The sequence below is a fragment of the Ursus maritimus genome, unplaced genomic scaffold (assembly GCF_017311325.1).
Source record: "Ursus maritimus isolate PB19 unplaced genomic scaffold, ASM1731132v1 scaffold_1, whole genome shotgun sequence".
Taxonomy (NCBI): Eukaryota; Metazoa; Chordata; class Mammalia; order Carnivora; family Ursidae; genus Ursus; species Ursus maritimus.
This window is the reverse complement of record NW_024423343.1, coordinates 29,583,019-29,610,005: the sequence shown is the minus strand read 5'-3', so window position 1 is coordinate 29,610,005 and position 26,987 is coordinate 29,583,019. Positions and strand designations below refer to the sequence as shown.

Genomic DNA, 26,987 nt, shown 5'->3' with positions numbered 1-26,987 from the left:
TACATCGCAGAGGGCTCTGCTAATCCAGGCTGGCCAGATTCATGCCGGAATGAGGGGTGAAGGGCTGGTAACTAGAAACCTGACACTGAAGGAATTCCAAACACAGACTAAAAGCATCTCTGACTACATCACATGGGCAACTCAAGCGCCTACAAGTATATTAGTTTGTGCTGATCTCCTCTTAGCTTTGCCATATTTGCAGAAGAACTACAGAACAAAGCATCAACACCAGCTCAGCTGCTGAATAATGCCTGCGTGGCATACTTGGGAGGAGGATGGCTTTGCCAGATGTCGACTTTCTGCCAAGGGGTACAAGTACGTCTCAGAGCACCCAGAGTTCCACATCATGTTACTTCCTCCCATTTGAACCCCAAATTTGGGCATAGCCAGTTATTACCAAAAAAGGAAATCTACAAAGTCTACCTTGGAAAAGTTAAGAAATTGTCTTTGTTTTAGCTGTTAATAGCACGCATGGTATTTTACAGAAATTAAGAGGAGCAAGATTCTGCCTTTTGGAAACTTTTCCTTGAGTGAGAAATCCCATGCTTACGCCGAAGGTGGACGTACTCACCTCTTGTCATAAATTCTTTATGACTTTCACACTTTTTACTGCGTACCTTATTTTTAAGCCACTAAACGTATCCCTTCTCGAAGCAGACTCTCTTCTAGTCACTAGATGTGTCTCAAGCTCAGTTGTTTCTCCCTGTTCTCTTCAACCTCACCTGCCCTTCCTTCTCCTAAAGGGAGCTCTTTGGATGAGAGACCGTGGTTGTTCTTAAGCTCAGCGTTGAGACACATGGGTGAGTTATGATCAGCTCTGTATTGCAAGGATTCGTTACTGATACTTGAACTGAAGGTTGCAAATAATTTATTTTGATAAATTACAACAGACTTGGGTTTTCTCCCTCAATAATGTAGCTCCCACTCACTTGAATCCCCTTGTTCTTTCTTGAGTGGGAGGGAAGGGCGTAGCGTTCCCACAGGTGGTTGGGAAGTTCACATAATCCTAGCTTCTGCCTCTCTGGGGCTCGAGCGGCTTATATGAAAGTCATCCATCATGTGTATTCTGGTAAAGAAAAGGTTGGGAAGTGCTGTGACAGATGGGAACTGGACATCACCTCTACCTCTGGTTCGTGTTCATCAATCCTCAAGTCCAAGGACTTGAAACTGTAGTGATTGCACCTGGCTGTCACCTTTGACATTATCTCCCTAAGACCTTTATTTGAGATCCTGTGTACTGTATTTTTAATTGCATACATCACAGTGTTCCTAGATTATTGTATTTATGACAGAAACAAAGAAAATTTCTTTGCCGGATGATAATAAACACAGTCCTTAACTGATTCTTGAATAAATACATGTAACCTGTACTACTTAGTCATGTTGACCTCACTAGTAAGTCAGGGCAATAAATGTGAGCCCAAGATTTATTAAGCACATACGATGTTTCAAGTACTATAGAAGACAATGGAGTATACTTTTGTTCTTGACAAACAAGACAAATATAATAACCCACGCCCTGATAAAGTTTACTGTCGTTCCATGTTGGACCCAATCCAACCCTTTTTTTCAGCCCACCATCTTTTTCTCCTTCCCTCTGTCCTTCTTTAAAAATTAGAGACCAGGTAATGTACACGTAATGTACAACGTGATGACTATAGCTAGCCCTGCCATATGATATATAGGAAAGTTGTTATGAGTGTAAATCTTAAGAGTTCTTACCACAAGGAGAATTTTTCCCTTTATTCTTTTCTTCTTTCTTTTCGTCATGTCCATATGAGAAGATGGATGTTAGCTGAAACTATTGCGGTAATCATTTCACAATAGCTGTAAATCAGACCATCATGCTGTGCACCTTACACTTAAAAATGATGTATGTCAATTATTTCTCAATTAAACAGGGAGGAAGAAATAGAGACCAGTCTCACCTCGACCTTTGCCAGTCTCTGACCCTCAATGAGAGTCTGCTACCTCCTTTTATTTTTTTACCCACGACCTATTTCCACCCCTTCCACACTTCTGACCCTCTATGGTTATTGTGCATGTTTGTGGGTTTTCTCTTTACTTAAACCCTCTTTAAAAAATTCAACACACATTTATGGAGCACCTAGGATGTGCAAAGCCGTGTGCTAAGCTCAAAGGGAGATCATTAAATATATAAGACTCATTCTTTCAAGATGTTTGTGCTCTAGTTCGGTATATAACTAGTCTTTCATCCGCATGAGGTGAGAATGACCTACTGTGGTAAATGCAGAAAAAAGAGATTTTCTTTGTAATGGCGGGGGGTGCGGGCAGATGGGAGGATTCAGAATTGCTCATGGCCCGTCTCCTATTCCAGTAAGTATAGCCACCTCATTCCCAGCTAAAAGGTTTTGCCAGTGACTCAGTCTTTCCAATGTTGAGCCCTTTCCCCATACAGGATTGCCTTAGCAAATGTAGGAGCTTGCCTTCCATCCTTCCATAGAGTGAAGACTCTTGGTACCCAGGGGCTGGCTATCTGACCTGCTTAGCCTCTGATTTTCAGCCCCCTTTTTGTTTAATGAAAAATAGTGACATATTGAGCTGGCAAAAAGAAGAAAATCTCATGTAAAGAAAGTGATCATTATTGTTTCTTCACATATCAACACCATATAGCCTTGTCAAGTTTAGGCTGAAAGGTTAGCATTCATTATTGCTTCCCTCTGCATCTATGTGTTTGGAAACTGCATAACTGAGATGGTTCCTATGAGTTTTCCAAGCAAAAGCCTCCAGAAATGAGCCTAATCAAGAAGAAGATAGGAAAAAAAGTAAACTATGAGAAATGTGAAAAAAAATAACCAAAATTTTAAAAGTATAGGTATTTTCATGATTGCGTCCTCAAAGAGGTATATTATAAAGAAAACAAATACAGACGAGTTCCTTCTTCCTTAGGTAAATATGGTTCCTGCGTGAGATTTTCAATTGAAAGTTTTTGAAGAAAATTAATAACACGTACAAATAAAACTCAGGTCACCTGCAAAATGAAGGGTCTGGAAGTACTGATACATTTGCTGTTTGGGTCTTTTTTTTCATCATAATCTCTGGAGGAAGCTGCCCCTGGATTTCTCAGGGCTGGCAGGTACCGTGCAGTATCAGTCGCTGGGGTAAGCATTTCCTGGGCCCCAGAATGGATTGGTTTTTGTGCTTACCTATAAACACTAAATTTCACCCAAATAAACTATATGGGGAAACTCAAGGGAACTTGGGAACTTGGGAACAAGGGAAACGAAAGGGAAACTTAAGATCAACAAAGCTAAAATTTCAGCTCCTTATTCTTCTTTATCCTATCAAGTTAATGAGGAGGGCTTTTTTTTTTTTCCTGTTTAAAAATCATTCTTTTGTGTTTGTGTGTGTGTGTGTGTCTATGTCAGGGTGTCTGTGTGTGTGCATACACACACACACACACACACACACACACAAGATTCACCAGCCCTTAGAAGTTGCTCTGGCAGAAGTCGATTTGGAGGAAAAAGTTATTATAAACAACAGCAGCGCCCCCCCATCAAAGAAAGAAAATTCTTCTAGCACTCTTTGAACCTTAAACAGTGTTTTCATAGGCCAGCTCCTTGTTTTTCTTCTCTATGAAAAATTAAAAACAATAACTGTTTTGATGAGTTCTCCGGGAAAAGACCGTTTCCATGATTTCATTTCTTGACAAAGAACAGCAACCTCACTGGGTCTCTGCCACATGTAAGCAAACTCCCCGCGGTAAAACCTCCCGTCAGAGGAAGGGATACGGTCCGCAAAACTCTCAGAGTTCTTCCCCATCTGCCCAGGGGAAGAAGCCCGCCTGCCCCTTGCTGGGAGAAGTGGATGAGCCGCAGGGGTGAGGTGTGGGAGAAGAGATAACAACTGCCCCCACCCCCACGTGCACGCGGCCTGGGCTGTCACAGCAACGTTCAGGGTTGGATTCTGCCCCGTCACCACTTGATCTGGGTTGTCTCTTCAAAAATAAAAAAATAAAAAATAAAAAAAACAAGGTGTGCCTGTCTTTTATAATGTTCTGTTTTAAAGGCGAGAAATCTCCGTGGAGAGCACAGGACCCTAAAAGTCCAAGGCCTGGAATTCCTCCTTTCTCTCTTTCCATTTTAAACAGGAAACATTCCCGCTAAGAGGGTCCGGAGGGAGCGCTGGTTGTATGTTCATTTTAAGGCAGATAATGTTTGTGTGTTGCAAATGTCAGTGATTTCTCCCAAGGGCTTCAAACGAGTGCAGAAAAACCACATGTTTCACTTCATGCAGAGAAATAGCTTCAGTAGGTTTCGAGAGAAAGCACAGGTTTCGGATATTTTGTTAAGTGTTTCGGAAATCTCTAACATGAACCAAAAGGAAATAGAAATGAGAGCGGGGGGGCGGGGGGCGGAGGCTTAAAATATTTTACGACAAAAGATATAATGAATGCTGGAAGTTTTCTAAATCAAAAATAAAATTCTAAAGGAAAGGGACGATGTAACCCCGATCCTTTCTTTCCCAGGGCTGGAGCGACAGAGGGTGCGTTGGCGCTCTATTTGTCATGGGCAATTTAAAATAGAGCAAAGCGAACTGCACTGAATCATAGCCGTTGATGCTGTAATAACTTGTACACAAACAATTTAATTTTTTTATCTGAAAACTCTAAATTACCCCAAGCTCGAGGATCTTTCATTAATATTCACAGCCAAATTAAGCATCACACAGTAGAGAGAGTGCTATTGTTCATCCTTAGGAAGGGGTCCGCATGCTACTGTCCACATGCACCCGAGCTTGGAGTCTGTCAAACCTCCATTGATTTGGGGAACTTACAGAGCTGTTTTAACATCAAACTCGGCCGATTACCGGGCGCTTTTGACCCTCATTGACAGTGCTTGATTAAGCGCAGACACGGTGTTCTTATAGCTCTGTCATTTCTTTCAAGTGTTCTCCCAATTTGTGCTCTGACATTGAAGAGCTTTTCATTAATTATTATTGTTGCTTTTTTTTTCCTTTAAAAAATTACAAAAGGGAGAGCAGTAGGAAGTGGGAAGGATCCGGTGACGGTAGCGGTGAATACGCGCACAGAAGGTTTATGGGATCTTAAGAGCAGCAAACAGAGCTCGTCTGTTGAAGGCCAGGCTAGATAAGACGCAGTCATCTGTACATTGGAGACGGACTGCTTCTGTTATAGCAAATGGATCAGAGGACGCTCGTCGTCTTAGCAGAGAGATGCAGACAGGGTCACTTTCTGGGAGTGTTTATTCTTGCCCTGGACCGTTCTGTGGGCCTCCTCATCACACAACGCAGCTTCCAGCTGCTCGGCTACTCCCCCTCCGCCCCTGGCCTGGTGCTGCTTCTCGGCTTTGTGGTAGAATTGCTTTAGATCGAGGTTCTAGGTGGCTAATTCCCAGCGCTGGGTTAGGACTTTTTCTAGGAACTGTAGAGAGGAGAGGGCACGTGGGGAAGGTGACAGAAGCTTACCAGAGTTAGACCAAGACCATGGCCCATGTCAGCAGCACCCCACAGACCGAGCAGAGAAGTGAGTCCACGGGAAGTTCATAACTCTGCATAACCCGGACACTTCTAGCACCGCGTGTATGACAGGCTTCAGTCACAGTAGGGAAGAGTAGGGGAGGGGCAAATCATCCCAGCTTTAGGAGAGCCAAAGGCAGCCTTGTTTAGAAAACCAGTTTGGCCACTATCCTAAAGGCCAACATACGGTGGTATGAATCAGGTAGAAGTAGATTTTTCTCTCTGGCACCGATCGGAGAATAAGCAGTCCTGGCTGACATGTGGCTCCATGGCGTCAGGGACTTGGGCCCTTGCCCTCTTGTTGTTCGACTGTCCTCAGCATGTGGCTTCCTCCGTGTGGTTTAAAATGGCTGCTCCGATGGCCAACAGGAAGGAGAGAGGGAAGAAGAAAACTCACCCTCTTCAAGGGTGCACATCATTTCTGTTCACACCCCATGGGCCAGACCTAGTCTTTGGCCACGCCAAACCACACAGGGAGGCTGAGGAATGGGGTCTTCAGCTGGGCAGCCAGCGCAGTAGCTGCTGACATGTGTCTGTTCTTCTCTTTCCAGGGGAGGACCAGCCGACCCTATAGACTGCCTGACGGCAGCACCTCAAGCGCTCTACAAGGAAAGGGAGCTTCCATATTACCCAGGGGCTCATCCCGTGCATCCTCCCAAGGGGAGCTACCCCCACCCCCCGGATCTGAGGGTCGCCGACCTCCGGTATCCTCAGTATTACCCTCCTCCGCCAGCCCCCCAGCATAAAGGACCCTTCCGACAAGATGTTCCGCCTTCCCCTCCTGAGCACCACAGAGTGCCAGCCTATCAGGAAATGGGTAGACCAGGGCCCCGAGGGGGCAGCCCAGACCAGTACCCCTACCGAGCCCAGGATCCCAGGCAGAAGAACCCCATGACTGCAGCCGTGTAACTGATACCACCAAGCTCAGCCCAGCCAGAAAGGGAGACGTGTGACATCACCTTTGCCCTCCCTAGACTTTCAGGCCTTCCTCTGTTCCGAATTCTCCATGGTACAGATAGGTTTTTCTCACCGAGGTTGCAACACTTGACCGCTGACCAGAGGGAAAAAGGAGGGGACAGGAGGGCGGGGGATCACAAGGAAGAGAGAGGACGGGGGTCATAAAGACAGTACTGCCTGAGATTTGAAGTACGTTTAGAATTGTTGGGTTCAGTGAGAGTGGCAGCTGAACAGGCAGATAACAATGGAGACATCGCACCCCGGGGCCTCCCGGGTGCCCGCGAGCGCCATCGAATTGGCAGCGCGGAGACGGTCTCAGAGGCTCAGCCTCAGCCCCCTTATTAAAGCCATTAAGTCTGAAGGGTGGCTGCACATACGGGCATCTTAAATGAGTAGTTTTTGTCATTGAGAAAACAACAGCGAACATGACTCGTGATCTCCTCGAAATGTTTATACCCACCAGAGGAAGGCTGCATTTCCCTATTTCTCAGGCTCCCAGTAACACTCATTTGGTATTAGTATCTTATATTTTCTTGCTTTTATATAAAAAAATAAGATGAATGCAGTATTAGTGTCCTGGAAGAATATGCAGAGCCAGTTTGGGCTTCCAGAAGGAGTATATTCTGAGGACCAGGTTAAGAGGGCCAAAAATGCTGTGGTTCTCCCCTTCCTTCCCCGCAAATCCCAGGCACGACAGCACAGAGATACCCGGTTTCAGAATCCTCCCCCAAATCTCCTGCCTGTCATTATCGTAAGCGGCCCTCCACTTCCAGGCTCCCACTTGTGGGCTAAAATGTAGTTGGGTTAGAAAGAGAGGGCCTGCTGGTTAGGTCACATGGGGAGCAATGCTCTGGGGGTGCCAATTCATTGCACAATCAGTGCCACAAAGCGCTATGTGCACCAGGGACAAGGAGGGGCTGCCTGTGGCCTTTGGGGCTGGTAGCCAGGAGGTGGAAGGTGGCAGTGACCGGCTGTGTGTTTGTGTGTGGGAAGGCATGTGATTACTGGTATGGAGAACGTAAGACAAAAATGCTTTCTGCAAAGTTTGATGGGGAAGGAAATAAAAAGGCAAAAAAAAAAAAAAAAATCAGAAGGGAAAGGAAAAGGGGCATAAAACCAGATCATTATCTCCCTGCTGTGTTTCAGTCACAAAACTCAGGGCAACACCGAGGCCCACATCTCTGATGGGAATAGAAGGTCTTACGGCTTTGAAAAGCTGACGCCCCACCCTCCAAAACCCATCACGTTTCCTTTGCGTTTTGCAGTGATTTTCTACTTATTCCAGCAGGACATCTAAAACTTCCAACCTGACCCAAATGAGAACACCACAAAAGACTGAGGACCAGCAAAACCTGGGAGCAGCCGCTTGAATGGTTCAGTGACGCTTAAGAGACTTTAAGCCTTTGCCATTCCTCTCCATTCCCTCCAAAAAAAAAGAAAAAAAAAAAGTCTTGAGTTCAATGTAGACATATTTTGGTTGAGATTAGAATACTTCTGACGGACAGGGCTTAATAAATTATAGTATTATGGAATATACAGAGTATCTAACCCAGTTTAGTCTTTTTTTTTTTTTTAATTTAAAATAGAGTTGCATTACCAGGAATGAAGCAGCTGCTGGTTTTAGACATAAATAGTTGTTATTTACTGGACTTTAAGAGGTATCATTTTCTAAACTACAATTTGCTCATGGCCCTCTTAAAAATAGACTGTCACGCTGGTTTTGGCCGCCTGCCATGTCTCGTGAGCCAGCACCTCGGACTGTTGGCAGTTCGTGCAAGGGGCTTGAGGGGCTTGGGCCCTGACCACCTAGGGTTGGTGCAGGTGAGCTACGGGGCTTCTCTGCCAACATGCTGCATGACACTTGTCCCTCAAACTAAATAAACCTTCCGGAAGAAAATGGTGAAGTGAGGGAAATGTAACGTGTTGGGGAGCATTAAAAATCAGCTCTTCGGTCTGTTGCATAGTTCAACCAAATTTCTCTAGGCTATTGGACGTAGCCGAGCCAGAAGTCTCCTTCCGGATTAAGGCCAAGGCCACGCAAGGGGCGGCCAGAGGCAGTGCGAGAAGGTGAGATACTCTGTGCCTGTTGGAGCAGGGGCTCTTGTAGGAAGAATGCCCGTGTTTTCACCGCGTTGCCACCTTGGGAGCACAATACCTCCGGCTTCCGGGCTCAGGGCAAGCTGCTCAAAACACGGTTTTGCATTGTATACAAAGTCAATAAAACACCTGTTAATCCTGGGGAGGCAGCCAGGGATGCAAAGGGACTGTTAAAGTGCACGAAAAATGGATTATAGCAGTTTTCTTTTCTTGCCTGAAGTGTAACACATGCCCTATTTGACCCTGCCCAAAAGAAGCTACTGTGTGTGACAGAGGCTCCGTCAGGCCAAGCCACAATTAAGAGCAGCTCGACTATAAGCTTTATAAAAGCCTGTGTCCCAGCCCTCCACTGTCACCACCCAGAAGTTGCAGAACTCTTTCCCAGTCTCTAGGAGAACAGGTTGGTTAGAGTATTTAGAAGACCGGGCTGTAATCAGGAGGTGCCCAGTAGCAGGAAGTAGTTCCCGGTTAATTTTTGGCCTTGGGAAGACTCAATCAGGTCTGCTTGTCGCTCAGAATATAATAGCGCCAAGGACAGAGCGACAAACCCACCAACACACACCCACCTGGCTCCTGATCTGACCACTGGGTCATGGAGGCCTTGAAATGATGTTTTGGCCTCGAGTCACTGGATATTTTAAGGAGCTCTGTTTCATACCTTTCTGCAGGAGGAGAGATAGGAAAGGGAGCAGACCATTGAAAACTTTGAGGTGCAGCAGAATTCAGTCCTCTGCCAGGAAGGGAAACACTGCATCTCGTTAACCGTGTGTGCCGCTGGACTGCGGCAATATCACTCTTGGTAGAAAATCGCTTCCCCACAATATTAAATCAGTGGATGAAAGGCAATCTCAAAGACAGGAGCATCTTCTTAAGTCATAATTGAGTAACAAACAAAAATTGGAAAATAAAATTACCGTGAAGTTCATTATCCTTAGACTTGTAGGTCAACATGTGTTGACCCCACAGGACAGCATGGAGCAAAGATCTTATAATCAAGAGCGTGGTGAGACCCACGGACCCACCGTCTCACTCGTGGAGCAAACTGCCTGCTTTCCAATAAAGGAGGTTTGAGACTTCATTGTAGCTTTATTGGTGCCACCAGCTAAATAAAATTAAAACATCATTCCTTATTCCCTTGAAAGATTCCTGAACTTGTTGAACTATCTTCAGAAGGAAATGCCCCCGACAGCGTTAGGAGCTGTCCTGCATAGAGTCTATATGCATAAGGATCCAGCCTTTAAAGAGCAGTTGTTCCCCTAACCTATAACCCCAGCTTTTGCGTTCTTTGGGGAAACATCTTAGCCTTTCAGGGGGATAGAGAGATCAGCAGAGTTTGGCTAGGAATGTGTGTCTATAAAATTCCCATAGGCATTAAACTCTGAAATCCTCAATGAACCGCCTTCGAACTGGTGCTAAATTGGGTAGACACCCTACTGCTTTCTGAGTCCAGGAGCAACAAAAAGTCCAGATTTCGTGCAATTAGGCAGGAGGGAGCTGGATCCAGAAACGGCCACAGGAGTATTTCTCTGCACTCCCAGTTCGCACCGACTTAGTGGGAAATGATGCCACAATGAGACCAGAAAGAGGAGTCTCCATAAGGTATCCCTACAAAGTCAACTCTCTGAAAAAAAAGGAGAATAAAAGGTAGATATCTAAAATAAGCCTAGAATCTCATATGCAGCTACTACTTCTAAGGGAAACTCTTTTCTCCCTCATGTCCTTAAATAGTAATAGAATCACACAGCGCCTGACTTTTAAAGATGGGCTTAACTCCCCAGCCTGGAGTGCCGAGTGAACTAACCCCAAAGACTGTCTCCTGACTCAGCTCTGGGAGAGTGTTCTCTTGCCTCGATGCGGACTGCCGTGCTGTTTACTACTGGAACGTAAAAACAAACCCTACTGTTTATACAGTCACTTCTTCTAGTGTTTTCCTGTGCTTTTATGACACCAAGTCTGTTCATAAGTTCCGAAGATAAATTATGTGAAATCATATTTTGGCATATGGGGGCGGAGAATGAATTCTTTACAGACTTCTTAGGATGATCCCATTTGTACCACAGAAAACATTTTGGATGTTGTTATATATGAATATATAAATTTTTCTCGTTTTATTTTGCATTAAAATAAAGCTTTATTCAGTCAGTAAGACACCAGAGTGTTGGTTTTCACTCCCCACCCGTTTGTTTTAGGATTTGATGAATGGAATAGGTCGGTCTGGTCCTAATCACCCTTGAACAGCAGCGTCACAGGGCGGAGGACATGAGAAGAAAGCCTTTGTCACATGCCGGGCTCCCAAAAAACAGATGCAAGATGGAGGTGAGCAGGCCGGCTGTTTGTGAGAGTGCACTTGGGTTCGATACCCGCAGAAGCCAGAGCAAGACAGCAGGGCCGGGCAGTCTGCTCTCCCAGCTTAGGCCTCAGCCAACACCACAGGAACCCTGGAGCTACAGTGGCCCTTCACACTTGTCCCAACCTGGGACCAGGGAGCTGGGCCTTTGTGCCACTGTCTTGGTGTGGGTATCGGCTACCCCCAGAAGGAGGTGGGACCCAGGCCCGGGCAGTTCCCTTCAGGTGAAGCAATCCCCAAAGAGGGCTGACAGCTGGGGACAATCTTTGAGGGAAAATTGTCTTTTATCTTTTCTTTTTTTTTTTTAAGATTTATTTATTTATTTGAGGCAGGAGAGGAATAAAGAATCCCAAGCAGACTCGCCACTAAGCATGGAGCCCGACCTGGGGCTCGATCTCGTGACCCTGAAATCATAACCTGAGCTGAAATCAAAAGTCAGATGCTTAATCGACTGAGCCACCCAGGCGCCCAAAATTGTCCTTCATTCTTGAAGCGGGATCTGGGCATCTCATCACAGCATCCAACTCTGCTGACCCCTCCTCGTCATGCTGGCAACACTCTCACCTTGCCTGTGGAAACATGATTCTGGGGGGTTCTGCTTGCGACCATCCCTGTTTCCCAAGCTTCTTTACTGGCTTGCTCTCAGACCTCCCTGGACTCCCTTGCAAGTTCATTCACAGCCAAGATTTCAGCTACCATCTCTGGAGAGATTTGCTTATAATCTCCAGCTCAGATCTGTCTCCCAGGCACATGCATTTCCACTTTCCCACTGATCATCCACACTTGAGCTTTCCACAGGCCCTTTGGACTCAACACATTCAAACTGAAAGCAAAAGCTTTCTCCAAAGAAACCTGCTTCTCACGATTCTGTCCTGGCCAATGGCCCCACCATGTTCACGCTACAAACCAGAAACCTGGAAATGGTCCTTGACTTGCCATTTACAACTCTGCCCCTTCCTCCCACCCATCCCCATCTGATACGTTGGAAGGCCAGCCATTGCACCCAATCTGTCCGTGCTTCCTGACATCCTGCCTGGGCTCAGCCTCTTGCTTCTCACGCAGCCTCTTCACTAGCCTTCTTGCCTCCCTCCTACCTCTGACCGTGCTTCCTTCTGAACCACCTCTATGCTACACAGACTCAGCACCCGCATTGGTAAATAAAATGTGGTTAGATACGTACATACCCATTTGTTTCTATGTTGTCTAGAACCCTTTCATGCTACCGTATCAGCCCCAGCTCTCTCCTGCCAGAGAACTTTAGCTGAAGTGGAGATCAGAGCACGTATGCTACTCTTCCAGAGGCAGCGTGGTCTTGTTGAGAGACATTGGTTTTGGAAACAGGCAGACCTGGATCTAAAACCAGGTTGAAGTACTTATCAGTTGTGAAAATACTGATCTCTCTAGGCCTCGACTTCACCATTTGTGAAATGGAACCACTCCATGTCTTAGGGGCTTGTTTTGAGAACTAATTCACATGACAGATACAGGGGTTCCAGAGCCAGTTTAAGCCAGCTCCCGAGAGCCCACGGGCCACATCTCTCCCCAACGCCATGTCAAGTGAGGCCACGTCGGTAGCTTCACCTGGGCCGCGTGGGAGGCATTTACAGCACAGAAATCAGCAGAGCCTACGAACCGAGACTTTCTCTCCCCTCTGAAGAGGCCATTGTTCAACATTTACGAGCACACCACTGGAGAGAACATATCCTGCAGTGAAGGAAAATCAATCCCTGCCCCCCACATGCGCACACATACTCATGCACACCCCTATTCTTACACACACAGGTACACACTCCTTAAAACCTTTCTGTGGCTCCCTCCTACTTACAGCCTAACGTCAAAAGCCCCAAGCCCTCCAGAACCAGTCCCCTGTGCCCCTCCCTCTTCACGTTTTGCCGCTCCCAGTTTTATACCCTGTGCTACTGTTATTTCCAAATTACTTGTATTTATTTGAGCCAGGTGTGCATTGCCCAGCTCTGTACCATGGCAACACACAATAAACATAGCTGCTCAAAGTGCCCTTCATCTAGGGATCCTCATTCGTCCCTAAGGCCCGGATCCAGCAGCTCTTCCCTATGGAGACTTCAAGGCAGGAACTGGAGATTGGCTGCCTCACATCCACCCCACCCTCGAGAAGCAGGACCTACTGCAGGGCCGGGGCGCTCGCCCTGGAGGCCACAGTTCCCGCCTTGCCTCATAGCCGTGGTTCCCTGTGAGGCCCAGCTCCTACCGATCAGGCCAAACACGCCAGAGGATGGAACCGAGGACTAGGCACGCCCTGCTGGCACACAGGGTAACAGAGGCATTTGATTTCCTGCAAGAATGTCCGGCCCCTCGCTTCCTGGGGGTCGAGAGGCTGTGTGAGGGTCATGCATCGTGTGAGCACCGATCCCAGCTGGGGCAACGTGATTCTGTGCCAACAGTCGGGGCGTCTTCTTATCTTCGAGAAGTTCGCAACTTCCGCAGTGAGCCAGCTCTGTCCTTCTAGAAGGTCTGCCTAGAGCTGGCTTCTCCAGCCCTTCAAAGAATTCTGCAAGCACCTAACTTCTCACATGAAGTCCCTTTCGGTCTGCTAGAAGGGACTCAGTTATCTGCAGCCAACCTCCCCAAGACTCCCGCCGCAGCCCTCCTCCCGAGCCACTCTAGGTAATTCCATCCCGAATGTTACCGAGATACTTTCTGCAGATCCTCAATAAAACTTTTATTACCTCTATTACGATGATTAGTTTCCACGTCTGTGTGGCCTTCTGAAGAGCATCGTATTTGTAGCACATTGCCTGGCTCTGACTCGGAGCTCGAGAAATATTTGCTGAGTTCATCTGAATGAAGAAATGAGGTGTAAGGGTTCTTTTTCTGAATTGCTGTGCACTTCTGAAGTTCCACCTTGCAGCCCAAACCGTAAATCTCCAAGTCCTGTTGTTAAAGATCGCCCAGTATGATTCCTGAGGTAAAAGGTGTTGGCTCACGTGGACGAGCCAGAGTCTAATTTAAAGCACGAAGCAGGCTAGGAAATTGTAAATGCAATAGGTAATGCATTATTTAGAGAGTAAAGAGAGACTTAAGTAAAGAGAAAATGTATTACTTGCAACGCACTAAGACGGAAATACTTTTCGTGACAAATGATTACTATTATTACTGTGTAATTCCTGGGATTTTAGGCAAGTGCTTTGCATAACTTGTTCCTTTCAACAACTGTAGGTGGGGACCTGGAGGGCTCCCTGACTTTCCGTAAGGAAACTGAGTCCTACATACAATGGTACTGAAATAAAAATTTAATGAACGCTCTTTCGGTGTCTCCAAAGAAACCAGAGATTACTTTGTAAGCGTCTTGACAATTGAGATTTCTTTGTTCGCGGCCATGTTTATTCTCACTAATTACTGCTTACAGTGCATGCTGAATGTTTCAGGATCACAGTCATTTTTGCCTCTCGCGTAGTCGAAGAACATCGGGTTCATACTTATTTTACACCTAGAGAAACTGAGGCATGAAGAAGCCAACCAGGTAACTGAGGGTCACCCAAAGGAGAAAGCTGACGTGCTCTTTATTCATGACGTATTTTAGGGGAACTTCCTATGTTCCGGGCACTGGGTGGCCGCCTCCTGAGTGGGCTCTCTGCTTTGCAGTGGTGGGCGGGGGACTCGCCCGCTTGCATGAAAAGCTCCTTCCGGGGCCTGTGGCCCGGTGTACATCATACCTGTGCCTTCCTAATCACCGGCCTCTCAGAGGTCATCAGGCGTGGCCCTGTCCTCTGGAAGAGGAGACATGCTTCAGCCGTCAATGTTCAACGTTCACTTATCACCCTTTCCACTGAAGCTTTATGTGGCTGCTTGCGCCCACCCCTCACCAGACAAGCCCGAATACCTAAGTTGGCTGCACGATCATGGGTGTGTGACACCATAGAAAACTAGTTTTCACTGAACCCTAACAACCCTGGACTTCGTAGCTCTTCTGCCTCGTCCCTGAAATGAGACGTACAAAAACAAAGTGAGTTTCGATCGTAGCCCAACAGCTGCTTCATGTCAAACATGGCAAAACGCTGCAGAGGATCCCAGATGCGGACAGGGCTTGGATTCTGCCTGCGAGGACCCGCGTGTGCACAAAGGATCAAAACTCAAGGCCACCCGTGCTGAGTGCTCGCGCGAGGTGTGCACTGCCAGGAAAGCCTGACTTCTGACTTTGGGTGTGGACAGGATCGCGTAAGTTTTATGGAAGTGGCCTAAAAGGATGAGAAGAATGTCAACAGGCTAGGCAAGGAAGGGTATTGGCTTTCCAGCTACAGAAAAGAACGTAAGCATCCGCACAGAGACAGGAACCCTCCAACCATGTGTGATTTGGGGACAAGGAGGAACATAGGTTGTGTGATGGGGGTGGGAGGGCGGGAGGTTTATACTAATGATGACTAGTATTATTCAGTGCTTAGCAAGTGCCAGATCCTGGCCTAAATGATTTTCATAATTTATCTTGTTTAATCCTCAAACTCCATGAGAAAGCAAAGCCTTCAATGAATCAGTAACTTGCCTTTGGGATTTCAGACCCTACAAGAATAAGCGACTTAGGGACTCCAGGGACTTAGGCACTTGATGGGTCTGGGGCGGGGCGGGGGTGGGGAGAATCACTCCAAAAGAGTGTTTACATAAAACGAGCCCAAATGAAGCACTATGACAACTGAACTGGAAAAATTCAGCAAATCAGCAGCTCTTACTAAAGAGGAGAGAGCTAATATTTACTGAGTGTCCAGGAGCAGTGACAGTTGCTTTCCCTACATTCACCTCATTTCTTCTTCACATCAGCAAAGTGGGCACACTAACCCCATTTTACAGATGAGAAAACTGAGGCCCGGAGAGACTAAGAACAGCTGTGGCTAGTGAAGTGGCTAGTAAATTCAGCTCTGGGCCCAAGAGTCTCCTTGCTGCCCCCATGGAGATCAAAAGCAAATCTCAGGGCAATTACTTTTAATTCTTCAAGGCCTCCACGGTGATTACTATCTAAAATGTGTGCAGCGTTGAAGAAAATTCAGAACGTGTAAATGCAGATTTTGACATTTGAGACTCAAGAAATAGCCTTGTGTTAGTTCCACTATATATTAAATTATAATCTATGTAGACAGCAGTTTTGAAAGGTATCCAGGCAAATAAGTTGTACTTCTGGCTGAGGTCAGACAGGTAGATGAAACTTTGATGACTTAATTCCCCCAACTACTAAAGGTATAAACAGACCAGGACTCCAAGGTGGAAAGAGGCTGCCAGGAAATTTATTAAGAGCAGTAAAGTGCGGGGCCATAATTTCAACAGGTTATCTTGCTTCTCTGGCTAATTGTTTTCCAAGGCTTCTCGGCTCTGAACCATTCAGCATTCTTATCACCTGGGAAATGTGCGTGCTCCTTAGGATATTTTCCAGCATGCAGCCACCTCCAGTCCTCCGGTCACGGCTGTATTTTTGCTCAAAGAGCTGTCGATTCGATTTAAGAGCCGCCCCAGCCCCACAATGCGCTGTCTTGCTGGTCTTCAGAGAGGGCTGTGGTGTCGCCCTTTGATTTATGGAGAGTGAAGCTCAGACCAGCCCGGTGCTTTATTAAAGCAGCTTTTAGCCACATTATACCTTCCCCGTTCCGCACTCCTACGGCTCTACCACCTAGGAGCCAAAATCCCTGTGATAAGCAGCATTTGGGGTGATTGGAAAGTGGAGCCTTGGCTTTGTCTCCACCCACCATCCTGCCTCCCGACCCCCCAGGTGTGAGATGGCAGGGTGGGGAGGGGTGACGGAGACCCAGGCACAGCCCTGCTCTCCAGGTGGCCTTTCAATATCCGTTTTTCTCCTGACCCTCTCTTGACCTTCGCAGTGTGACAGTGTTTGGCCTGGGGCTGTGCCTCTTCTCGGTGATCTTTTTTTTTTTTTCCAATCCAGGCTTTAAAAGGAAGCCTCAGAGAGGTGCGACCACACTGCTTCAGGACCCACTTTCAAAGGCTCCCGCTCTTTAGGCTGCGTTCTGCAAAATCACAGGCTGCAGGCCCCCAGCGGAGACCACAGTAGAGCAATCGGAGCAGGAGTATCTGCAGGTGAACCGACTGGCTCATAGGTGTCGGATGTGTGAAAACTGGTTTTGTTTGAAACGTGGAACTTTTCCTCCACAGATATATAGCCCCCCCCCAACCCACAAACCAGGCCTGTGCCACGTAAGGCTGGGGGTTGGGGAAACTTGAGTATTCCCGGCGGCCAGGGCCCGCCATGCTGTGTTGAGCAGCAGTGAGGTCCTTCCCAAGGACTCGGCATTAGGACATCTCGGTCCCTTCTTAGCGGCACATCCCTGAAACCTTACTGCTGTCTGTCACTCCGATCCTACACCATCACCCTGCCCCAGCGAGCTCACTGGAGTGGGGTTGATGACAGAGTCACGTTGGGCCAAGGTTGGGGTGTGATCACTGGCAGGCGCACCCCTCCATCCTGTTGTCCATAAGAGGATAAGCCCCCCTAGGGCCGGCACGGTGGCGGGTGAGTTACAAGAGGCTCTCGCGTTAGCGAGCTGGGTGAGCCCTCGTTTGCAAAGACCCTGTCTGTAAGTGGCAAATAGCACACGATCACCGATCACCGTGAGAAAGCATTTCGTTTCTAAATCTCTACTTCCTACAAGAAGAAAGATGTGGTCAATTGCTAGTATGTCTTCAACACCCCTCTACAACTTGTTAATCTCTTTTATTAACAGAGAGCAGATCTCAGACTTCCGCAGGCTCTAGGTTGAATTTAATAACTTTGTTTTGCTTTCGTTATATTAATTTTATAATTGTCTTCTATTTAGGACAAAATGATCCTGGCTTTTTTTTTCACTTACAGTAGTCAAGTTAGTTTTCATTAAAAATAAAATTATTTAGGGGGCACCTGGGTGGCTCAGTCGGTTGGGCATCTGACTCTTGATTTTGGCTTAGGTCATCATCTCAGGGTTGTGAGATCGAGGCCCATATGGGGCTCTGCGCTCAGCAGGGAGTGTGCATCTTTCCCTCTCCCTCTGCTCCTCCCCCTGCTGGTACTCTTTCTCTCTAAAAATAAATAAATTTTTAAAAATAAAATAATTTAGGTAGATATTAAATAAATAATGGTACAAATGGACATGGTAACAACCATGGGATGGCCAAAAAATGAAGTTCAGAAACTTCATTTGCTAAGCCAGTGGAGAGGTGTCCCAGGGGTCTCTGAGGCTTCCAGAAGGCAGAGTAACTTTTGGAGGATGCAACCTGTTTGAACCCTAGGACTTCAAGGTAACCTGTAGATGAATGAAACAAGGCCAGAATGTTCTAGGAGAGAGATTGTACTGACCAGGTAGGTTTCCCCCAAGGGGAATCTTGCCTGGCCTTTTGCCTTGCTCCTGGCTGTAGTTCTGCCGTGGGTCCATGGGTCCTTTTCTTGCTCTCATCCCCCAGCAGTGGGTGACTGCAGGGGCATTTGGCTGATTCTCCTGCTAGAGCCAGAGACAAGCCAGACCCAAATATGACAAGCATCAGATGGGAGCCTTACTTTCCCCGAAGCCTTGGAATTACATTAGCATTAGTTCAGGCCTCGGTCTGCCTCCGTCATCACATGGCATCTTACCCGTGGGTCTCTCTGTCCAAATTTCCCTCTTATGAGGATGCCAAGCGTTGGACTAGGACCCAAACTAATCCAGTATGACCTCATTTTCATTTGATTATATCTGCAAAGAACCCATTTCCAAAGAAGTCCCCATTCACAGGTATTAGGATTTGAACATATCTTTTGAGTGAGACACAATTCAACCCATAACACTCCCTATTGTTCAGATGCTCTCCCCCAACCTCCGCACCTCCCACCAGCCTCCCATCAAAATCTCTGCCCCGTGTGCCGCTAAGACTCCTACACACTGACCAATATACCAATGACCGACCATGTAGACCCTGCTAGTGCCTTCCTGGGTCCCACTTGTTTCCTTCTCTACTGTAAAGGTCACCCTTTTCTTGGGAGACTGTGGAACAGTGACCAAAGGACGGGGATAATGAATGTCTGCCCATACAGATTCCTCATTATATAAAGAAAAAAAAAAATTGCTTTCTCAGATTTTCCTTCAATATAGGGAAGGCCATAGGTCTCACCTGCCTGGCCAATGAGACGTGAGAAGTGGCCGGGGATTTCTGAGAAGTCTCTCTCTTTCTCACTTGTTCCTTCCTCTTCCTACCTGTCACAGCTAGAAGTACAACCACCATCTTGCTACCACGAGGTGTTACGCATAAAGATATGAAGCCAGGGGCGCCTGGGTGGCACAGCAGTTAAGCGTCCGCCTTCGGCTCAGGGCGTGATCCCGGCGTTATGGGATCGAGCCCCACATCAGGCTCCTCTGCTGGGAGCCTGCTTCTTCCCCTCCCACTCCCCCTGCTTGTGTTCCCTCTCTGCTGGCTGTCTCTATCTCTGCTGAATAAATAAATAAAATCTTAAAAAAAAAAAAAAAAGATATGAAGCCAAACGCCGACATGCTAAATAACATTTAGCATGCAGAAATAATTCAAGATAGTCAACACTTACTGAGCATTTAATATGCACCAGGTGTGGTTCTGAGCACATTAAATGTATTAACTCACGTACTCCACCAACGCATGGTCCGAGTATATTATTACTTCCATTTGTAGAGGAGGAAACTTGCACAAACCCGTGCAACAGGCTGCAAGGTCCATGCTAATAACTACTGCAGTATTCTACCTCCCAGCAAAGAGAGAAAGAGTCTGGGGATCCCGAAGGCATAATTGAGCTGCTATAGAGCTCCTCTTTTAAATTTTAAAACAATAAAGTAGCATTGGTTGGGGCTTCCTTTCCTTGCAGCTGATCGCACTCTCGGCTGACACCAGTGGTACCTCACAGGGTCACCGGAGGGTTAAATGAGGAGCTCTATGTCTGTGGTTGGAGAAAAGCAGTAACAGTTAATACTGTCTACAACACAGTAGGTTCTCAATAAATAATTGGTTTTATTGTTTAACCAGTTGAAAAGGCCACATAATTAAATCAATATCATGGTAGGCAGAAGAATGGGCTCCAAAGATGTCCTCATCCTCATCCCAGGACACCAGGAATATGTTACGGTTCCTTGGCAAAAGGGAGTTTACAGATGTGATTAAGGTTAAGAACCTGGAGATGGGGAGATTACGCTGCATTATCCAGGTGGGTCCAATCCAATCACACGAGTCCTTAAAGCAGAGGACTGGGATGAGAGAGCAAGTCAATGGCGGAAGGCCAGAGAGATGGTGGTGGGAGAAGTGTCCGATGCTCCGTTACTACGCTGAGGTACAGGAATCTTCACGTTCGGATCAGAAGGGGCGTCTGGGAGCAGACAGAATGAGAAAATGGAAATCTCAGTCCTATAACAGCATGGAACTGAATTCTGCCAACACCTGAATGAGCAAGAAAATGGATTCTCCCCTGGAGCTGATGGAAAGGAACACAGCCAGCCTACCTTTTAGCCCGGTAAGTCTCATCCTGGATTTGTGACCTACAGGGCTAGAAGGTAATACGTTTACATTAAGCTATCAAGTTTATGATCAGTCGTTCTAGCAGCAATAGAAAACTAAGACAATTCATAATGGCAGCGTTTGGGGTAGCAGCCAGAGGCATAGCTTCAGGAGCTCTAGAGAAGAGTTGAGGACCTGCTTACCGAAGATGGTGAGAATCCCCCCAGGGCATAGAACCATGAAGACTTCTGGAAGAATGCTATCTTGCCCGGTGGTGTGACTGACTTTGTTTTAATGTGGCAGGAAGCGCTACTCTGCTATACAACTTGGGCGGGAGCACTCACGTAGGCCCAGGAGTGCCGTTCCTACAATACGATGTGAACAGTGCCTCCTACAGTTGTGTGGTGCAATAGGCCTGCTAGAGGGGTCGTGTGGGATCTATGAAGGTAGGGGCTAGAGCTTGGCAGGGCAATGTGCGTTCAAGGTATTCGACAGCTCACCTCTCTCGAAAGCCCTGGGATTTTTGATATTTGATGAGTGCAAAATGCCACCTCCTAATGTCAAAAATTCCACTTAAAAGACAACAAAAAGTGAAGCTTTGGGGTTTCCTCAGCTCAGTCGAACCTCTACAGTCAGGTGAGCTGGGGTCAATGTGAGCTTGTGTGGTCTGGCCACTCTTCATCGTGGCTAATGGGGAGCACAGCCTTGTCAGGAAAACAGTCAGGTTTAAACCTGTAAAACTAAGTCCAGGACAAAGATGACTTTCAGATGACAAGGGTCTCTATTTTGAGTCAAAATCTGGTGGAAAAAGAAAACATATTCAAGATCTTGAGAAACAGCTGTCCATTTTACCTTCTTCCTGGGAAAGGTATATCCCCCTAATTAGAGATTTGGAAACACACGGCCGCCCACTGCTTGCAAGGATAGATTACAGGACTGCTTTGTCAAACACAGTTACATTTGCTGACAAGAAACCAGGTATGTAAAGAAGTGAGAAATGGAAATGCTGCACCATTTTCCAGAACAAAATCTGCCTCTAAAAAGGTGTAACTCCCTGCAAAATATGCTTCATCATTTGAATAACAAAATAAGATATGCAAAAAAATAAGACTTCTCAAAGAGAGTCTGCATTCAGGTTGCAGTGAGTACAAGCAGTATGATGAATATTCTTTGTGCCATAAATGTTTTGTGAGAAAATAATGTGTTTTAGAAATGGAGCGGAGATAATACTAGAGACTTTGCTTTAGCGACTATCAAATAAGTTTCCAGGCAGGTTTTCCTGTTTCTTACGGATTCCTGGAGTTCATGGTGAAAGCTGCCATTAAAATTCATTAGATGAAAAGTAAACTTATATTACAATTGATGACATTCTCTTCTAAATTGTTCGCCCTATTAGTGAGAAACCTTGTCTGCCAAACTCTATCTATGGTGTGTGCTCTTCTCCTGCATTTCAATCTAAGAGATGTGCCGTAAATGTTGATTTTTTTTTTTTTTCTTCACGCACCACATATCACACAGGGCATTCCACAAACTGTCCTGAGATATTTCTCGACTTTTAGAAACAGGATGCTGAGGTTGCAAGGAAATTCTTCTATTCCAGGCATCAAGGTTGGAAAAATTACTTAAGGATGACAGGAAAAGATTTTTTTTTTTATGTGCCCCGTTACTAAGGCCTGAAACAGCAATTCATTCAGCAGAAAAAAAATCCCTGTGGGCTTTTCTCAGAGTCCCCTAAAAAGCATCTGTGAGGCCTCTCCTTAGGTTGAAAGCAATTCAAGAGCAGCAAAAGGGGAGGGGAAGCTCTGTCTCTGTCTGCTTGATCCTCAGATGCTGTTCCTTTGCAGTCAGACCCCTCCCTGCCATGCCTCCCATGGATTAGACCGGGAGAACAGAAAATGGCCGACCTCCTCTCCTTGATGCAGAGACTGAACCCCTGTTACAGACTGAATGTCTGTGTTCTCTCCTCCCTGGAATTCATATGGTGAAGCCGTAATACTCAATGTGATGGTATTTGAGGGTGAGCCCTTTGGGAGTTAATTAGGTTTAGATGAAATCATGAGGTAGGATCCTCAGGATGGGCTTAGTCCTTACTCATCCTTAAAACTCGTAGTGCTTCTAAGACGAAGACAAACCAGAGCTTGCTGCCTTTCTCTCTGCCATGTGAGGACACTATGAGGAGGCAGCCATCTATAAGCCAGGAGGAAGGGTCTCACCAGGAACCAAATCTGCCAGTAACTTGATCTCTGACTTTTTGATTCCAGAACTATGAGAAATAAATATTTGTTGTTTAAGCCACTCAGTCTGTAGTATTCTTGTTACAGCAGCCAGAGCTAAGATATCCCTTCATTGACAAAATATGGCATGACCATTTCTTCTTTATGAATTAGCCCCTCTGTGGTAACTTCTCTTGAATGCTGTGTTATGGCAATCTGCAGGGTGATTGGCAAACCTGAAGACTGCAGTTTGGCAGAAAAAATTCTGCGGGTCAGAATTTTTCTCTGAAACACAGAGCTGGCTCACAAAAAAGCATCATTTGGCTTGGCAAGCTCTACACTAACCTGCTTCCCTCATGGAAAAGCCAATTTCAAGCTCTCCTGAGAGAGGCAGGTGACACAAGCTCTTCTATTCCCCAAACCTGGCTGCACCAAGAGCTGTGGGAACAGGAATGGAACAGAAAGATTCCTTGCACCCTCTGCCACCTGCCTCCTGGCTTCTCCCCTCGCCACAATGGCTGGAGGTCCTCACCTTAGCAGGTACCAGTAGATGGGAGACAGCTGGGCGTCCCAGTCCAGCAGGCCAGAGTTGGAAGCTCTACTCCCCACCAATGAATTGTATGACCTTGAGTGGATCATTGAAACTCTGAGACACAGGGTCTCCATTTATGAGCAGGTGGCAATAATTCCTGCCTCACAGGATGTTTAAGAAGATGAATAAGCTACCTGCGTCAACTTACCTAGCGCGGCGCTCCACCAACGTTGTTCCCCTGCCCTTCCCTCCCAGTTTCTCTCAACAATAGATTAGCAACTCTCAGAAGTCATGGTTATTCCCCCCCCCCCCGTCTTATTACCAACCTCACTCTTCCAGGCTATATCTAAGCGGGTCAGAGTTTGAGGTTATATTGCAGAAGTTCGCTGTGGCAGAGCTAAAAAGCCTTGACAGTCAGCCGAGCCTAATGTTCACAGTGGGACTGTCATGGGAGATCTACTAGTCTTCGTTGTCCGTGGGTTTAGCTCCAGAGAAAGCAGCACGAACCTATCCTAACAGGAACAACACTTGGTCAAACCAACTGACAAGGAGAAAAACCTCCTGGGGCACCTGGCTGGCTTAGTCAGTAGAGCATGCGGCTCTTGATCTCGGGGTTGTAAGTTCAAGCCCCATGCTGGGTGTAGAGATCACTTAAAAATAAAATCTTGAAAAAAATTTTGAGCTTAGGAGGGTTTTTTTTTTATCTTCAAAAAACAGAAAGTTGAATATGGGTGAATCATGCCTGCAAATTAGAGCTTAAAGATAGCACTTTGCTTTCTTCCCACTGAGGCTGTTAGAAGTTTGGGCCCTTGGTATCAGCTTCATCCTGGAAATGAACCTGACTCACAATCTATTCATAATCCAGCTCTGAATCTCTTCCCCTCAGAACTTTTGGCAATAAAAATAATAACAATAAAACCAGGGAGGGAAGGATGAAGCAATTCAACTTATTTCATTATCTTGGATTTTACACTTGTTGTTTGCCAGCTTGATAAGGGATGCCATAATCTTTTATGATCTCAACATCCTTTTTTTATTGCACTAGATGGTAGGGGAATTGCCCCCAAATTAATAAAAACCATATGTTGGATTTGATTAAAAATCACTTTGGAATAATGATTGATCTAGCTTGGGAATGAGAATAAGCTTCACCCCCCCTTTTCTTTTTTTTTAATCATTGCTTTTCAGAGTTCCTCGGGCTCCTTTCCTCCCCCACACATCTGCAAACCAGGATAATGGAAAGGTCTTATAAATCTCTGGTGTATATATCTGTTACCAAGAATTGCATTGTAACCTGAACTATTGGTCCATCCAATGCCATCTTTATTGCAATGGGGATGGTAATAACAGCATTCCATGGTTGTGTCTGGATGTGTCAGGCAACTGGTATATGTGATGAGATTGGTCCTCTGACCATGTGATATGTGGCTTTGGTGGGGACCCATTTTGCAAAACTCTATGGGAAGTGGGAAAATTCTGGTTGAAGAGAAAACTTCCTTAATTAACATAATCTATTCTCCAAGCAATGGAAAGTCTTCCACCTTGTTAGCCCAGCCCACCTAGAATGTTGTTCTCCACGTTTGACAGTGCTTCTTTTCAACAGCATGAATAACTGAAACCTACCAACAGCCAAGATGATCCATCTTTGAAAATCCTTTCTTTTATTCCTCCCTCAGAATTGCCCCAAACATGGAAAATGTAAAAATACCTGGGAAGTGGTTAAAACTGATGGATCCTAGGCCTGTCTCTAAAGATGCAGTTTTACTAGGTGAGGGGCTGGGCCAGAAATCTGCATTTTTAACATGTACAGAAGTTCATTCTGATATACATGGCCTACAGATCACCCTTGAAGAAACATTGCTGTTATAGGAACCTTCAAAATATCTTAGGTGTGTTTAAGAGCACTGTCTTTGGAAGAAATTTGCACTTGGCACAAATCCCAGCTTTGCCCTTTACTAGTACCTCTGTGATCTTGGGCAGTTCAGACAACCACTCTAAGGTTCTGTTTCCTCACCCAGAGACTAGAGCGACAATAATGCCCAATCCTAGGGTTGCCGTGGGGATTCAATAAAACACTGTGTGAATGATGTTAGGCACTGGCCCTGGTCATTGTAAGCGTTCCATATGGAGAGCTATCCCTAAGGAAAAATTCTTCAAGGAGAGACGTCAACAGGTTGGTTGCTTATTGTTAAGTTGGCTTTCTGTCACAAAAGCAATAGAAATGAAACGAGGAATATTGGCCTTGGAAAGATCAATGGTAGGGATTTAATGGAAGTGGAGGTGAACAAATTATGAAGGAACGATAGTAAGAGCATGTGAAAAGGTGGTAGAGTAGAAAGTGGTAGAGACAGCGGGGGTGTGCAAATTTCACAACCGTTTTCAGTTGTGTGCTGGATAGTTGTACCATGTTGGGTGGAAGTAGGAGTCCTTTATTTGGAGACCAAGTGTGGTTTAAGGAGCTGTGTGTGGGTGCCAGGTTGACAGGAAGTGAACTGTGCTAGCTCTTTGATGCGTCAGCTTGGCAACCCCCCATTCGATCAAACACTAATCTAGATGCTGCTGTGAAGGGATTTGGCAAATGTAATGACATTCTCTAATCAGTTGACCTTCAATTAGAGAGACTCTCCGTGGCCCTGGATTAATCAGTTGAAGGGTCTTAAAGGCAGACGGAGACTTTCTTCAGAGAAAGAAGACATTTCCGCCTGCAGACAACAGCTCTAGCCAATGCCTATGAGGCTCTAGCTTACCTGTGAGCTTCCCTTCCTGACAACCGGCCCTACAGACTTGTTTCGTCACCCGCCACAGTGTAAGCCAGTGCCTTGTACTAAATCTGCATCTGTCCATGCACGTATGTGTCTGTGTACTTATGTATAAACACATACACATATCACATATACAGAAACCTACGTAGATATGGTCCAGAGAGCTAAATCAACGCATATATATAAGATCTGCCTGTCTACCTCCCTACCTACCTGTCTGCCTGTCAATCATCTCCTACTGCCTCTTCCTTTCTGGTTGTACCATCGTGATACAGCTCTTTATCTTGCCCATGTTTTAGGAACTGGATTCAAAATAGAATTAAATGACATGGCTTATAAATAGGCCTCCTCTGTCTCCTGGCTCTCTGCAGCCAGTGTCACGCCCATGTCCAAAAGGAGAGATGAGAAATGTATCTTTTGCAGAAGTGAAGACCTTTAAAGTGGCTTATTTTTTTAAATGTTTTATAGGACATCAGCAGGTAATTCTGTGATAAGTACTGAAGAAATCACAATAGTGCTCTAGATTTTTCTTATCGTCCCCTCTCTCAGTAATCCAAAGGGATTTATAGATTTTATCCTAATAAAACTCTGGAAATATCTCTGTGAGTAGGTTAAGGGCAAGCATTATTAATCTTAGAGATGCAGAAACTAGAGCACAGAGAAGGGACGAGCCTTTCTCGAGGTGACTCAGCAAGTCAGCAGGTGAGACCCAAGGGAACCTGGGAAATTAATTTCAAAACTCTCAAACCTTGTTTGTCATCTGACCTGTAAGGTAAAGTTTAAAAAAAAAAAAAAAGTGGTAGGAAGGAGGGAGGGAGGAAGGAAGGAAAGAAAGGTAACTCACTTTGCTTAAGGAAACACTGTTTAATAGAGGTCACTCATAGGGACGCCTGGGTGACTCGGTCGGTTAAGTGTCTGCCTTCGACTCAGGTCATGATCCCAGGGTCCTAGGATCGAGTCCCACTTTGGGTTCCTTGCTCAGCGGGGAGAGCCTCCTTCTCCCTCTGCCTGCTGCTCCCCCTGCTTTGTGCTCTCTTGCTCTCTTTGACAAACAAACAAACAAATAAATAAAATCTTTAAGAAATAAATAAAAATCAAAGAGGTCACTCATAGACAATGGATTTTAAGAAGAAAAATCC

The 26,987-nt window shown here is 46.0% G+C and overlaps 1 protein-coding gene across 3 annotated transcripts in view; it reads left to right on the top strand.

Moving 5' to 3' along the window:
• PARD3B (par-3 family cell polarity regulator beta) overlaps positions 1-10,702 on the top strand; it is a 978,033-nt gene extending 967,331 nt beyond the window's left edge. For 2 of the 3 annotated variants that reach the window (XM_040641719.1, XM_008687551.2), the window contains one exon: positions 6,054-10,702. In XM_040641719.1, coding sequence (XP_040497653.1) covers positions 6,054-6,411 — 358 coding nt within the window. In that variant the 3' untranslated portion in view covers positions 6,412-10,702. Of the gene's footprint in view, positions 1-3,794; positions 4,081-6,053 lie in introns of those variants that run through there. The other variant, XM_040641729.1, reaches the window with a different exon arrangement.
• The last annotated feature ends 16,285 nt before the right edge of the window (positions 10,703-26,987 follow it).